This window comes from Peromyscus californicus, unplaced genomic scaffold, assembly GCF_007827085.1.
Source record: "Peromyscus californicus insignis strain IS unplaced genomic scaffold, ASM782708v3 Scaffold_7__1_contigs__length_154581171, whole genome shotgun sequence".
In the NCBI taxonomy this organism is placed as follows: domain Eukaryota; kingdom Metazoa; phylum Chordata; class Mammalia; order Rodentia; family Cricetidae; genus Peromyscus; species Peromyscus californicus.
In genome coordinates, this window is record NW_026294595.1 from 49,049,287 (window position 1) to 49,065,650 (window position 16,364).

Here is a 16,364-nt window from a genome sequence, read left to right on the forward strand (position 1 = left end):
TTATGGTAATTACACAAAGGCTTTTAAAAGCTTTAATTCTTGGTGGGAGTTGACATAAAGAATAATTACTGTACATTTCTTGGAAAAATGTAAAAAATCTTCTAAACCTACATAGTAACCTATTTTTAAAGATGATGTGGGGGCAAAACATTCATGTACTAGAAAGATATTACTGGAACAATGGAAGGTTAAAAAAGGAAAAAAAGCAGATATGGATAAGTAAATAATTCTAAATAGTATGCTGAAGTACACGTAAGTTATTCTAATTGTGTCAATACACGTGAACAGTACTGCTTATTAAAAAAAGAAGCCCTTTCCAATTCATATACCATTCCCACCTTCTGTACAAACTTGATAAGACAATCTAGAACAGAACATTTATAGCAGCTACTTATTAAACACCTGTTGTGTGTGAGTCAGGTATTATGTTCATTGTTTTATGTAGCTACAGTGCTATTAAAGCTGGTCACCCCTCCCTGTATTTGCTGAAGGAGCTTAATTTTCTAGCTCAAGGTCATACCGTTCATAATTCTCCACCCAAGAGAGAAATATTCATGAAATGATGGGTCTGAACAGTGGCTGGGTATATGAGGTCTGTTAGTGGATTTACAGGACAAGAAAGGATCTCTGACAAGGAAAATAGCAACAAATCAATATTTTCCTTGGACATATACTAACCAGCAACCTCTGGTTTTCATTTGTGCCATGTAGGAATTATTTTGTGATGGGCTGTATTTAATATTAATTGTTCTGGCTAAGAAGCCAGTAGTTTGGTCTTTCAGATGCTCGTGTGGTTTATAAATAGAGCTACTGGTCGGGAGACGTGAAGGGTTTTGTTTCCTCAAACATCTTAACCTCTTTTCAGTATGGGTTTCCTCAAAAGTAGATGTCTGGGAAAGAAGTCAAATGTGTGTTGTGACATTTTGCTGGTCTGTGCTGTGAGGGTCTCATTTAAGAGATCAGTGAGTGTTGGGTCTGCCTGTGGAAGCTAGCAAGGAGCTCGGCCCTGCCTCTTCCCAAGCATAATTGTCTTCCTTCCATCTCTCCTGTCCCGCGCATGCGTACAGGCCTGCTGTTTTTGACCAGCATTTCCTACACAGATCCCGATCAGTTTGTTTATAAAACACGGCCTCCCAGGGAGCGGCCAGACACATCCCCTGATGTGAGGATGAATAGCTACCTAGGTTTGTGACCTCTGAGATGACAAATAAATTGCCTTGGTCATGGTCATTAAAAAAAAATTTTTTTTGATCCATACAGAGCATAAATCTTCTTATTTTCTATTTCATTTCCAATGAAACACATACAAAAAAGCATGCCATGGTCGAGCTCAGCTGCCCGATGGTTTTCAGCACTGGGTTCAATTGTATCGCCTTGCTCTAAACTTGGGGCTCATCACATTTTCGGTTCACCTCACAATTTGAGAACTGCAACAGTAGTGGTGACGCTTTTTATAAATAAAACCCAATAAAAAAAGGGTGAACTTTATGTTGTTAGTCTGCCTCTGCCACTTTTGTAGAGAGAGACGGGGTTAATTGGAAGAGTTTGGGCACTGGATAAACTTCTGTTTGCTTTTCTAGCAAATCCCAGTGTGTAACCCAAAGGGCTACTTCATGCATGATAATTGGACATTCCAACGTTGTCTACCCTTTGAACAGTATGTCACCGATCCGAGTGACAGTTGACTCACCTCCATTGTTGATGTGAGGTTCTCAAATAACTGTGAATCGCCATGCATGTTTTTGTTTTGTTTTGCATGCTTGTGTCTGAGAACTGAGCTGGTCCAAAGTATTGAGATGCCACCTAGGGTATGTCAGCAGCATCAACATTTGTTCTCACCTACCACCAACTAGACTGACAGGTGTAGGTGCTGTTCATGTAAACTACGGGCCAGCGCAGAACCCCGTACCTTGCACTCAGTCGTGAGCGTGGGACCCAGCATTCCCAGGTGACTTCCGTAGCTAGCTTGCTCTTCCTTTGTCCTGGTTTGAATCATAGTTCCAGCTATCCGATCCTAAAGAGCATAAACTTGTTCTTTCAAAGTCTTAATCATAGCCATTATTATTATATTATATTATTATAGAAAGCGGCCCCATAGCTGGGGCACTGTTGTCTCTCAGTCCCCGAGCTCTAGGACTCCGGTAGTAAATGTGAAGGTAGACGGGAGGGCCAGGAGGAGAGCTGGGTGGGTGTCCCTCCTGAAATACAGGACTGATGGGAGAGACTGTGTTTTCTTTTTTCTAGGCTTTTCATTGGACTCAGGGAAGGGTATTGTTTCTAAAGATGACATCACTTTTGTATCTGGTGCTCCAAGAGCCAATCACAGCGGGGCTGTAGTTCTGCTAAAAAGAGACATGAAGTCCGCCCATCTTCTCCCTGAGTATATATTCGATGGAGAAGGCCTGGCTTCCTCGTTTGGCTATGATGTGGCAGTGGTGGACCTCAACGCAGATGGGTAAGCATGTCTTTGGTTATCATGTGCGGCTAACGTTGCTGCTGACTGGCTTCTTCTGTATGTCTAGGGAAGAAGTACAGGTGAGTTGATTAAAAAGTTTGCCATCCTGTCACGTCTTGATGACAGCTATTACCCTCCCAATGGCACAATATCACCTTCTAAATGTTATGTCTTCGCTTGGGTTTGGGGAATCATAGTTTCTTGCGAATTTAAATTTGAAAAAAAAAAAATCACTCAGAAAATGGCATTAGCTACGTTGACTGTTCTGTGGTTTCTTGAGGGTGGGGGCTGTTGGAGCTTCCAGGATCTCTTAGAGAATGTCGGAAGTGGTGACCACGTCAGTGTGTAGAGGACGCAAAGCTCTGGGTGCCAGCTGGAAATAGTAATGGACGAGCAGGTCCTCGCTGGCAGTCCTCCTGAGCTGGGGCTTGGATTGAGAAACTGCCTTTAAATTGCTACTTTCGCTATTTTCCTTGGTTAGTACGGATCTTCTGTTAAGTATCTTAATTGATGAGATGTAAGTTCTTGATTTGGGGCCCTTTGTATTGTGTTTGGATTGTGTTCTTGGAGCCTAGATTGTTGGCATTTTAGGCAAAGGTTCCTAGCTCTTCCCTTCATTATGTTTTTAGGTGGCAAGACATAGTTATTGGAGCCCCACAGTACTTTGACAGGGGTGGTGAAGTTGGAGGTGCCGTGTATGTCTACATTAACCAGCAAGGCAGATGGAGTAACGTGAAGCCCATTCGTCTTAATGGGACCAAAGATTCTATGTTTGGAATTTCGGTAAAAAATATTGGAGATATTAATCAAGATGGCTATCCAGGTGGGTAGTAGATCGTGACATGGTTACCATCACAGATCGGTTGGTTGGGTAATGAGTGTTTGTGGCATCTTTGAGACATTGGAGTATTTTTTAAATGATGTTTTTTAAATGTGATGTCAACAGATATTGCTGTTGGAGCTCCCTATGATGATCTGGGGAAGGTTTTTATCTATCATGGATCCCCAACTGGCATAAATACCAAACCAACACAGGTAACCAGATCCATCTCTACTATAGTGTCAGCTTTTTGCCTAGTGGGTATGCTATGTAGGTTTAAGTAAATTGTCACACATATTTCAGTTCCAAGTACACAACAGTATGAATTTTTAATAATGTAATTATTTTTATTTTGTGTGCATTGGTGTTTTGCCTGCATGTATGTCTGTGTGAAGGTGTCAGATCCTCTGGAATGGAGTTACAGACAGTTGTGAGCTGCCGTGTGGGTGCTGGAATTGAACCGGGTTCTCTGGGAGAACAGTCCATGCTCTTAACATCTGAGCCATCTTTCCAGCCCAGTATGAATTGCAGAGTATCCCTGGAAGGTGGCTTTGACACCCTCACACAGATGCAGTGACCTGCTTGTTTTAACCGTAAGATGTCTTAGCTAGTTAGGAAATCAGCGTGACCCAACGTGAAGACTGTTCTAAGCGGGGAGTGGGGGGGTGGGGTGGGGGGGTGGCCTGTGCTCTGTTTCCCTTAGCAGCACGCTTAATAGACTCGAAACTGGGCAGAGTAGAAGGCCATAATTACCCGGAGCATTGGGACACCGAAAGTTCTAACTGGTTTTTAAAATAAGGCTGGGGGAGGGGTGGGCACTTAGGTTTGGTTTTAAACTACACTGATTAATTTAGTAAATAAAATAGGCTTTTATCCTTTGGAAATTCTGTGTGAATCAGATGGCTTTTTATGAATTATACGAAGTAATAGATGTTGTACATTTATAAATAATATAAATTTTTTTTTATAAGAGAACTGAAACTCTGGTTTCCTTTTCTCCTTGCTTTATTTTCTTTTCCTCTGTTTGTGGTTCCAGGGATAGCACTCCCCGTCTTCTCCGTGCTGGGGAAGCGCTGTATCACCGAGCTCCCTTCCTTTTGTGTCTTTCTCAGTGTGTGGATGGCCAGCTCATTTAGTGCCTCAGAATGCCTTCTAATGCCCTGTGTATTTCAGGTTCTTGAGGGTACGTCGCCTTACTTTGGCTATTCGATCGCTGGGAACATGGACCTGGATAGGAATTCCTACCCTGACGTTGCTGTTGGCTCCCTCTCAGACTCAGTTACTATTTTCAGGTGTGTGTACCTTTGACTTCAGTTAAGCAAGCTCCAAAATGATCTTACACTAATATTTTGACTCTTTGAGGCAAAGGGTTGTATGAATTTGAAGATTTTTCTTTTGGTGGGTTATATGATAAAAATTGTGTAAGATCTCCCTAATGTTGAACTAATTCGGAGTAAAAATGTGTCAGAATTAATGGAAGGTTTGGCTTCTCTGTGTGTCTTTGGAGCCTTTTGAGAGAGAGGCTTGGGGAGACAGATGCCTGAAGGCTCCACAGCGCTGGCCAGGTGTGGTGACCCTCCTGTCATCCCAGCCTGGGAAGGGATCCTGAAGCCAGCTAGCCAGTGAGACTCGCCCACGGGTAGCTCTGGGTTTAATCAAAGACCCTGCCTCTGTGAGTGAGGGGAAAGGGTGATCAAGGACTCTCTTGAGTCCTCAGAGTGAGCCTTGGTCCTCCGCATGCACAAACACTTACACACATGCACAACACACACTCACACACACACACACACACACACACACACACGTAAAAAGCAAAAACACATAAAGAGGAAAATCTCTTGTTATTACCGTATTTTCCCCTTTTGTTTCAGTCGGTTTCACCATCCATTCTTCAACTCTAAAAGATGGATTTTTAGTGTTTCTGATCTTCCACATCCCATGTTCATACATAAATCCTCCATGATGCACATAGTGTTTGCAACCTGCTTTTGTCCCTGTGTGGCCTGAGGAGGGAGGCCTGTGCCTGCCACTGAGTCCTTAGCTGTGGATAGATGGGTTTGGGTTTTATCTAACCAGCTGCAGTATTGTCTGTTGTATTTTAAAAACAGCAGGAAGGAGTCACACCATACAACAAGGCCCACATAGGAGGTTTATTGAGGGGAGGGGAGAGAAGGAGCAGAGAAGGGGGCAGGGACCGATCCCTGGTGTCCCTGCCCCCTGGGGACAAGGAAGAGAAAGGAGACTAGAGGTGAGTAAGGCCCACCCACCTTTTATAAGGAAATGTAGCAGATGCAGCTGAGGTCTCTCCTGTCTGGACCCTAAGGGCAGGCTGGTACAGATGCCTAAATGCTAACATTGTCGTTGGTCAAGTACCTCCTTCCCTCCAGCCCCTGGTACAGAAAGCAGTGGTACACACTCTCTGGTCGGTCATTTCCTGACAGCAAGTTTCTGTAGCATGTCCTCGTGGTGTGTGCCGCACAGCCAGCTCCTTACTCCGGGTCTCTGAAAGGGAAATTGTGTGCATCCGAAGACTTGATCTAGGTTCATGCAGACACACTCCCCAGCTCTGCCCGCCCGAAGGTTGTGGGCATGCTGAACTGGCTGCTGGGAGGTGGGGCCGGGCTTGGAGTCTCCTTTCCCTGTTTCCAGCACTCCTGGCAGTCACCATTTTATAAAGTTTGATTTTTAAGTAGAAGGTTCGTTTGTAAAAAATCAAGTTCCTAAATAATCCGATCTCCCTCTAAACAGCTTGACAGGTTTGTGCAGTGCGGTTTTAGGATCAGTAAAAGACCACAGGGTTGCCCGGCTCTAATCTGGTTTGTAAAAATTTCACGTCTAGCCAGGCGTGGCGGCTCATGCCTGTAATCCCAAGACTTTGGAGGTTGAGGCCAGCCTGATTTACATAATAAATTCCAGGCCAATGAGGGCTACAAGTTTTTTAAAAAAGTAATATATAAAAATTAGGCCAGCAAGCTGGCTCAGTGGGTCAAGGTAATCGCCACCAAGCCTGGCAGCTGGAGGTCCATCCCTGGGTAGAAGAAGAGAGTCAATCCCTGTAAGTTGTCCTCTGACTTGTACATGTAGAGGTCTACATGTGACCTCCACATGTGCCGCAGTGTGACTTAATAGTAGCCTGTTATAAACATGCTGAGTTAGTTCTTAAAATTGATAGAAAATGTAGATAGTTTCTGATTTTTATTTAAAGAAATGTGATATGGAACATTGTATATGTCCCTATATGATGTTTTTAAAAGAAAAATTAAAGTTCATGGGATATAGGCTAGCAAACATTTGCATTAATACATCTATTTTCAGAAAAGTTGTATTAGTTTATATTCATTGAAAGGTTATTTTCTCACCGACTTACCAGTATTAAGTATGATGACTCTAGTTTTTCTAGATAAGTGATCTTACCTTTTGATTTGATTTATATTTCTTTGAAAATGAACCATTTGAAAGCCAGGTGTGGTGGCGCAAGTTTTTAATCTCAGTGCTCAGGAGGCAGAGGCAGGCAGATCTTTTAAGTCCTAGGCTTCCTCCCACTGAGTCATGATAGCCCTTCGGAGTAGTTAGTAAAAGGCAAGTTTAACCATGAGGCAGATCAGCCGGTAAATGTTGCCTTGTGCATGAGAAGACATTTTCCATCATGCTTAATACTGTGTCCCTGTGTGTGTTAAGTGTTGAAAAATAGACATTCAAGCAGACTCATAGCCAAGTGTGTTCAAATATTTTGAAATGTATATATTAACAAATTAATACTATGATATGTAAAACCTTATATGGCAACTTATTTTAAAATACATAAATAAGTACAATAAGTAAAAAGATACAAATTTTTAACCTTTTGGGTATGCTCCCAAAAGTCAAATTAAAAATGTGTCTAGTTAGTGTCCCAGAAATCCCCAGCTGTCTAAATGTACCTTAGAAACAGAAGGCTAAAAAGTTAGTCAGGAAAGTGAAGAAGTGGGGAGTGGGGGTATTTACCCTGTTACTGTGCCCGCCTTCCCCATGAATGGGCGCATATCCTCTCCAGCTACCAGTAGATTGATTCCAGAAGGTTGAGCTGGCTGTCTGGGCTTTGGAAGACATGTTCCTATTAAAAACACGTTCTCCAGGATGTCGGTGTTTACCACAAGCTCACCGAAGTCCTGACTGGATCCTCATGGTCCTGAAACTGTATACCCACTCTCAGTTCTGGAGGGGAGCAGTAGAGGTGAGAGGTGAGCCAGGATCTCCCCCATCATGTTCCCCCAACCCCCAGGCACACAGCCAGCACATCCTGGTGTTCCTTGTGGCTATGACAGGCTCAGGCCAGAGGCCTCTAGTGTCATCTTTGTCTGCCCCAGAGCCAGGGAACACATAGAGGAGAAAAGATGTTTTCACGTAGTGAGCAGAGCCAAAGGGGGAGGACTGAGAACATTGTTTATGGGCTTGGAGCACAGCAGCTGGGGAGTGGTTAAGGGTTCAAGTTTCTGCTTACAGAGATACTGTAGGAGGAAAAAAAAAAGACAGAGTTTTACTGTGTACCCAGGATGGCTTCAAACTCATGACCTTCCTGCCTCAGCCTCCCAATTGCTAAGATGCCAGATGTGTGCCACCGTACCCAGATGTTTGTCTATTCTTAAGGTTGGGAGTGAAAGATTCTAGTAGATAAAGAAGGGCAAATGTTTGTGAGACAGAGACTAAATAATTCAGGATTGCCCAGTGGTCGTAGCATGCCTTTAATCCCAGCACTTGGGAGGCAGAGGCAGGCGGATCTTTGTGAGTTCGAGGCCACCCTGCTCTACAGAGCGAGTTCCAGGACAGCCAAGGCTACACATAGAAACCCTGTCACAAAAACAAAAACAAAAAAGTTCAGGATTGGCAGTCTTACTAAAATTAGCATACAGGGAAGACACCTGGTAGCAGCCGAGTGTTAGGTGTCTCTTGGTATAAATCTTCGGAGGTTATTAAAATTATTTATCGTTAAAATATTTATAATTAAAAATGCATATATTACCGTAGTCTAGTAAAAAATAGCTTTTACCAGAAAGACAGAGGTAATGAGTGCTGGGAAGGATATAGAGAGAAGGGAATGCTTATGTTGGTGGGAATTTAAATTAATTAGTCCAACCTTCTTGGGAAGCAGTGTGGAGGTCGTTCCTTACAAAGTACAAGAACTACCCTATGACCCAGCAGATGCATTAGCTAAGGAAATGAAGTGAATGCTGTAAAAGGCATCCATGCTGGCATGTTTATCGCAGCATTATTAAACACAGCTGAAGCATCAGCTTATGGGTAGTGTACACATGCACGGTGGAACATAATTCAGCGGTTAAATGAAATCCTGCCATCTGTGATAGCATGGATGGAGTTTGAGATCGCTGTGTTAAGTGAAACAAGCCAGGCACAGAAAGACAAGTGTCACGTGATCTCATTCATCCATGGAATCCAACATGATTGAACTCGGCAGCAGTTGGGGATAGAATGGTGGTTACCATTGGAGGTGGGGGCCTGGGAGGGAGAGGGGGATCAGTGAGCACTGAGTTACAGTCAGGAGCTGCTGCACACTAGGGTAGCTGATTGGAACATCATGGTGTATCGGATATTTGAAAAAGGATTTTGAATATTGCCACCAGGAAAAATGATTTGTGTTGAAATAGCTATGCTTACCCTGATTTTGAACATTATACAATATATGCATGTGTAGAAAATCGTAAGGTACCCCATAAACATGTACAGTTAAAACTGTGGGGGGGGGTAATTAGGGATTGAACCTAAGACCTCATGCATGCTAGGGTATCAGCTGTACCACTGAGCGACATTTCCAGCTGCATGCGCATGTCTCTGTGTGTGTATGTGTGTGTGTGTGTGTGTGTATGTGTATGTATGTTATTTTGAGACAGAGTCTCAGTAAACTGCTTGAACTTGATGTGAAACAAGCTTTAAGGCTGCAGTTTTCCTGCTGCATCCTATTGAGCACTGGCTGGCCTTGAACTTACAGGAAGTCCTCAATTTGCAGCTCTCCTGCCTCAGCTTCTTAAGGGCTGGAATTCCAAACATGTGCCATCATGCCTGGCTGTTGTGTATACACACACACACACACACACACACACACACACACACACACACGCACACACACACACGTTTTTAAAATTTAAGTAAAACAAAGTATATTTATTTATCTTTGTATTGAGGCAGGTTCTTTCTATATGACCCCAGCCAACTTCATATGTAGGCCAGACTAGCCTTCAGCTTACAGCAAACCTTCTGCCTCTGCCTCCTGAAAACAATGCTTTGAATGCTCTGAAGGCTCTGCTGCTGGGGACTTACCATAAGTAAACTCACGTGTAAACATAGATTTCTGTATGGTGTTGTCACCATGACTGCTGGTGATGATTGAGTATATAGAGGCCGTTACGTTGTTACAGTCCAGCATTGCTACAGGTGAAGGGTAATGAATCATATTTATGTGATAGGAGGAGCCCCCCAAATGTTAGGGAATGAGACATACCTCCACAGAGAACAGTGAACATAAAATCTACTGTTGAGTTGAAACTTTATTTTTATGTTTGACAGTAGATGATATTTGTAACAGAAACATAAACAACATATCTGAAAAGAACATACAAGATTACTTGGATGTGAGTATTTTATAATGGGGAGAGAATTTGCTTGAAGACATTGCATGCATTAAGTCTATTGGTTCTTTTGTTTGGTTTAGTTTTGGTTTTTCAAGACAGGGTTTTTCTGTGTAGCCCTGGCTATCCTGGATCTCAGTAGACCAGGCTGGCCTTGAACTCACAGAGATCTGCCTGCCTCTACCTCCTGAGTGCTGGGATTAAAGGCATGTGCCACCACACCCAGCAAGTCTGTTGGTTTTTAAATATAGTACAGTTTTCACTTTGTGTGATTTAAGTAGTGTAAGTTTATATCCATTAGCTGTTTGCTTTGTTCCAACAGTAGGGAAAGAAGTTGTACCTACACACAGTCATTTTCCTGTATTTTTAAAGCTGCTTTGGACTGTGGCAAATACTGCCTACTGTGTGAATGACCCATAGCAAAAGGCTTAGGTTCTTCAATCCTTTTATCTTCAGATCCCGGCCAGTGATTAACATCCTGAAAACCATCACAGTGACCCCTAACAGAATTGACCTCCGCCAGAAATCCCTGTGCGGGTCACCTAGCGGGATATGGTAAGTTGGTTTTGTCATTCTGGGAGCAGTCTCAGGTCTCTGCTTTGTGATGATGACCCACTTGACCTGATGGGCCACAGGGAAGGTGAAGGGTGTTCTGGACACGGGGACGAGAGTCTGTTGAGTGAACATATCATTTACTCCTCAGTGGGCAGTGGGGACATTGGAGGGCTGGGGGACAGGGTGGGAGTTTTCCACTGCTACAGTGCATCTTTTAAGAAATATGTATTTGATTTTATGCAGCCTCAAGGTTAAAGCCTGTTTTGAATATACTGCGAAGCCCTCTGGTTATAATCCTCCAATATGTAAGTGCCTAGTACATTTAAAAAAACCACAAGTTTTTCTCTCTGCCAGGTTGAAAGTTTTACATAAATAACAGGAAAACAAAACTGCAGTGGCCCAAGTGAGCTCATAAATTCTTGTCTAGAGGATGAAGTTTATCCATGGTCTCCCCTTTAATCAGGAGGGCACAGCATGGTGAGGGAAGGAACGCTCTCCACTTGGTCCCCATTTGAATTTTCCAGAGCAGATGGTTTGGGACAGAAAGCCTTGGAAAAGCACTTATCTGCTGTCACAACAGCGTCTTCCTGTTCTGTCTTTGACAAGCACTGTGGAAAATTGGCCCTGCGGTTCTGAGGTGGTGGGTGGCGGTTTTGGAACGCCGGCTGTGGGAGCCAGAGCACAGCTGCAGCTGCCATGCTTGCCAGGTTAACTAGCCTCACTGCCCCTCCCCCAGAGGCTCGGCCCCATCACCCAAACTGTGCTCCCAAGTGCAGGCAGGATCCTGAGCATCGGAAGCTTTGTCCAGAGGGCAGAGACCTGGCTGCTGCTCCTGGCTTCAGCATAACTCTAGTTGACCTACAGCAAAGGACAAGACCATAGCCTTTGAGTTTACTTTTCCTGTCTGATAAAACAATGCCTCTAAGTCATTGTCTAGGGTTGTGAAGCTGATCAATGACAAAACCAGATGGACGGCACTTGACCTTTTAATTCTACTTCCTTTCTCTGGTACCCAAAGTGGGATATTTGTGTGTGTGTGTGTGTGTGTGTGTGTGTGTGTGTGTGTGTGTGTGTACATCCTTGTTAAAATGAGTGCGTGCACATGTGTATAAGTATGTATGCATGTGTGTGTGGTGGCCAGAAGTCAACTCCAGGTGCTCTCCTTAATTGCTGGCTGTCCTTCTTTGAGATAGGTGTCTTGTTGAAAATGATGAAGCTCGTTACTTTCAAAAAGCTGGCTGGCCAGTGAGCCCTAGGGCTAGGCTTATAAGCACAGGCTGCCATGCTTTCTCGACTCTTCGTGTGCTTCTTGGGATCCAATCTTGTGTCCTTAGGATTGATTGTACAGTTGCAGCTTTATGGGCTGAGCCGAGTCCTTATGTCTCCACCTCTCTAGTGCTGGGATGGCAGGCCTGTCGCCATGCCTGGCTTTTTAAAATCAGTAGTCTGGAGATTGAACTCATCATCCCTCATGTTTGTGTGGCACTTGACAAACTGAGACATTTACCCAGCCCCTTGTCATATGTTTTTTGTTTGTTTGTTGTTTGTTTTTGAAACATGGTTTCTCTGCGTAGTCCTGTTTGTCCTGGAACTCAGAGATCTGCCCGCCCCTGCTGGGATTAAAGGTGTGCTCCATCACCGAGGCTGGGGCATGGTCTTTAATGATAAGAAAACACACATCTTCCTCACTTGGATACCAGCCCTTTTATCTGTATTTGTAATGACTTTGAGACTTGAGAATAAACTGGGTTCTTGAGCAGGGAGAAGAAACGAGAAAACATTTGGTGCTATCTGAATTGTTTAGGTAGATGTCAGGTCTCACTGGTGTGCTCCTACTCCCCACTGCCCTTAAGAGAGAGAATGGCAAGCTTCTAGCTTTAACCCAACGTCTGATGCTCTGTGCATCTCCTCTATAGTATGTAACTACTCCATTCCTCAGGGGTTCATGGACGGCCTATGATGGGTGGACCTCTTCACCTGGAAGGACTCTTTCACTGTTTGTACTTCCATAGTACTAGGAACTTTAAAATGAAATAAAACAGAATTTTCCACAAAACTGCCCCAGTTTAATGCTTTTAGAATCCTTTCCCAGTATCCCACAAGCGAGCTTACCGTTGGGCCAGGATGCTTTAACTCGGCAGTCCTCGCTTGCCGTGTTGCGTACACATGGATATTTATAATTGAGCCTTAATGAGTATTCTTGGCTTGCCCCTCAGAAGGTCAGCAAAGGGGACCTGCAAGGATTTTAAGATGATGTGAGTTGTCTGGAGGGTTACAGGAGGTTAGCGTGGGTTTCGTAGATAAACGGTTTTAATGTACCCACACCCTCCTGTACTTTTGCCATGAGGGGCACTCAGCATGGGAGCCTGCTTCTGATTCATTGTGAAGTTAGAAAGCAGGTCACTGATAAGTGGATGATGTCAAAGCTGCAGAAGGCCAAAAATGAGCGTTCCATTTGGCAGCTCTGACATTTAAGAATATTTCAGATAGACAGAGAAATCGCTATCAAAACTGTCAGTGCTTCTAAATTTTGGTCTTGCGTATCTGAATAGCTACCATTTCCATGTAAAAATTACATCACACAGTGTGTGCACACGAACACACATCACGCTGTGCATCCGGCAGCATGGAGCCGGCGACTCCGTTCCATTCCTCTGTCAAGTGTTGTGGTAGTTCCTAGGGATGCAGTGGTGAACAAGGGTGATGCAGTCTTTGTCCTTAGTTCCTCTACACTGTGGAAGCCAGACAAGTCCCAGTGCAGTGGCCTCCGAGGGTTTGGAGACAGAATTTTCTCAGTGGATCAGGAGGAACCAGGACAGACTTTCTGAATAAAGTGATGTCTGGGTCAAGATCTGAAGAGGGAATAGAGGAGCAGAGCTGGGGAGGACAGAGAAGAGGAAGAGAGGGACCAGTGCGGAGGGGGAGGGGCAGTGAGACCTGGCATCCACGCCAGTGTATAAAGCAGCCAGCTTTTGTATTTCAGGGAGTCTTAGAACTGTTGATACCTCTGTCTGCCCCTTGCTATATATATGATTCTGAACCTCCTTGATTTACAAAGAGAGCATCAGAACAAACATTCTCCTGGCCAGGGGTGTAGGTAGCTCAGTTAGTAGAGTGCTTGCCGAATATGCACAAAGTCCTGGTCCAGTCCCAGAGCTGTGTAATTATAATGTACTGGTTCAATTATAGCACCATATAAAACCAGGTAATGTGGTGCATGCCTGTAATCTTAGCACTCAGGAAGTGGAGGCAGGAGAATCCATTCAGGTTATCTCTACTTCATAGCCAGTTCCAGGCAACCTGGGCTACATGAAATCTGTCTCAAACAAACAACAAACTCTCAAAAGGATTTCTTTCACCGACGCTTGAACAGTAAATTGTTTTCTACGTTTTCTGGAGCGGAGTTTTTTTCCTCTGGAGGCTGTTTCCTCTGACCCTCCGTACATGGTCCTTTGCTTTCTTTCCTCTCTGATGGTCTCTGTGAGTGCTTAATGAATGTAAGTAATTTAAATATTGGCCCATGAAAAGCATAGTTAGCAGCCTCATCCAGTGACCCATTGAAGAATGCATTCCAGAGTCCAGAAGTGAGCTTCTGATGGTTCAGATCCTGACCTGCCTCCAAACTGCATTAGCAGAGGCAGTCAACAGCAGGCCACCTCTGCTGCAGGCTGGAGACTCACCTATGAAAGCTGTTAGTTAGGCTGACAAACTGGTTTCCAGCTGTGGAGAGAAATGTCAATCAAATCTATCTATCATCTATCTATCTATCTATCTATCTATCTATCTATCTATCTATCTATCTATCTATCTATCTATCTATCTTCCATTCATCCGGTATTTCAAACAGACTCACACTGTAGCCGAAACTAGCCTTGAATTCATGGCAGTCCTTCTTCCCTTTCCTCCCAAGTGCTGGGGTTGCAGGTGTCTCTTATCCTACTCTCAAGGACTTTATCTTTAACGTGTGTGTGCCGTGTCGTCCCCCCCCCCCCCACAGCTTATCAGCACTAAAATGCAAATACCCATTCAGCTGCAGGAGACTGCTTTCCCAGACACCTTTTCAAAAAGCAAAAACCCCTGGTCATGAAGCGCAGGCTGAGAGAGTCCTGAGGCAAGCACATTGGGTGTTTCAGTTGTCTTTAGTATTCTCTGGGTTCCTGAAATTCAGCCAGAAACTGATTCCTAGCTGCTGCAGAAGGCTCTAGCTGGTTCTTGAGCTCCCCCTGGTGGTCCAGTGAAAATTTAACATAAAATAGTAACATCTGTGGGAAGAACAACTGGACTTAAAACTTCATAGTTGGCCAGAAGGTCCCCTGCCAGGAACTAAGAGAAACAAAGGCTATAGGCAGAGTGCTACTGTGTGGCGTTTAAAATACTGTAGGAGAACTCATCCTGTCTGTAGCTCAGGAGGTGAGCAGATGCACCTTTAAATTAATACAACTTTGTTCATTTCAACCTAGCGATTCTGGGTATACTTGAAGCTGAAAAGGAGAGAAGAAAGTCTGGGCTCTCGTCACGGGTTCAGTTTCGAAACCAAGGTTCTGAGCCCAAGTACACTCAGGAGCTAACTCTGAACAGGCAGAATCAGCGGGCGTGCATGGAGGAGACCCTTTGGCTGCAGGTGAGCGAGCGTGTGGCAGTCTTCTCCATGGTGAAGAGGACAGAACTTGGGTGTCTTTCCCGGTGCTTAGGTTTCTGGACAGCAGCCCGTCCCTCAGTGCGCTGCCATCATTTTGGAGGTCCACATATTGACCACGCTCACCTGTGTCCCTTCGCACTTGGCAGGAAAACATCAGAGACAAGCTGCGTCCCATCCCTATCACTGCTTCTGTGGAGATCCAGGAGACCAGCTCTCGCCGGCGGGTGAATTCACTTCCAGAAGTTCTTCCCATCTTGAATTCAAATGAAGCCAAAACTGTCCAGGCAGATGTAAGCTTTCCTGGCTTCTGTTTTGCCCGTGTTTACCATATCTTAATGGGGAACGAAATGTCTCTGAAGGCAATAGAAATAGGGATTTATTTTACTTACTTACGGCCAGATGTGGTGGTGTCCTGTGTGCCTTTAATCCCAGCACCCAGGAGGCAGAGGCAGGCAGATCTCTGTGAGATCAAGGCCAGCCTGGGCTACACAGCAAGTTCCAGGCCAACCAGGGTTCATGATGAGACTCTATCTTAAAAAAAAAAAAAAAAAGCTACTTATTTTTGTATATGTAATTGGACCATGAGATGGAATATAACAGTATTATCCTATTGTTCTTGCCCCCTGGGCCTTCTTGAGACTATAATTAGCCAAACTTTGATTCTCCTGCTGTTTCCTCCTATAGTTGATATACTTTATTTTACCACTGAGAACAGCACAGTGTGCTAAATGTATGTTATTAAAACATTAAATTCGTGGAATAGCGAAGGTTGGCAAAGCAAAAGAAAAATATTCACAATGAAATACTTTAGTGAATAATGCAACTTTAGGTCATTACAGGAAGAAAATGTATATTCTGTGGCCTGCTGGACATGTCATGTGAGGCAGGCTCTGTGTGCTAGGCCAGAGTGGAGATTCGAGATGAGCCTAGAGAAGTATGACATCTTGATCTGGCATCATTATTATTATTATTTCGTTTGTTTTGTTTTTCGAGACAGGGTTTCTCTGTGTAGCCCTGGATGCCTTGGAACTCACTCCGTAGACCAGGCTGGCCTTGAACTCAGCTCTCTGCCTGCCTCTGCCTCCTCAGTACTAGGGTGAAAAGCATGTGCCACCACCACCCAGCTGTTATTTGATTACTGTTTTGGTGCTGGGAATTATATCCCGCTGCCTTGACATGGTCAAAGTGTCTTGCTAGAGGACAGAGCAGGAGCCGGTGTGTGGCACAGGGGGGTAAAATACCACAGGGAAGTGGGCTGTGAAGAGCTTTCGGAAC

At 44.3% G+C, this 16,364-nt stretch overlaps 1 protein-coding gene across 7 annotated transcripts in view; it reads left to right on the plus strand.

The window, feature by feature from the left end:
• Itga6 (integrin subunit alpha 6) overlaps nt 1–16,364 on the plus strand; it is a 71,152-nt gene that overhangs the window by 37,394 nt on the left and 17,394 nt on the right. For 4 of the 7 annotated variants that reach the window (XM_052722943.1, XM_052722946.1, XM_052722944.1 and 1 more), the window contains 9 exons: nt 1,068–1,184; nt 2,245–2,455; nt 3,085–3,278; nt 3,402–3,490; nt 4,449–4,567; nt 10,352–10,450; nt 10,694–10,755; nt 14,911–15,071; nt 15,236–15,379. In XM_052722943.1, coding sequence (XP_052578903.1) covers nt 1,068–1,184; nt 2,245–2,455; nt 3,085–3,278; nt 3,402–3,490; nt 4,449–4,567; nt 10,352–10,450; nt 10,694–10,755; nt 14,911–15,071; nt 15,236–15,379 — 1,196 coding nt within the window. The remainder of the gene's footprint in view (nt 1–1,067; nt 1,185–2,244; nt 2,456–3,084; nt 3,279–3,401; nt 3,491–4,448; nt 4,568–10,351; nt 10,451–10,693; nt 10,756–14,910; nt 15,072–15,235; nt 15,380–16,364) is intronic. The other 3 variants (XM_052722949.1, XM_052722945.1, XM_052722947.1) reach the window with 1 other exon arrangement.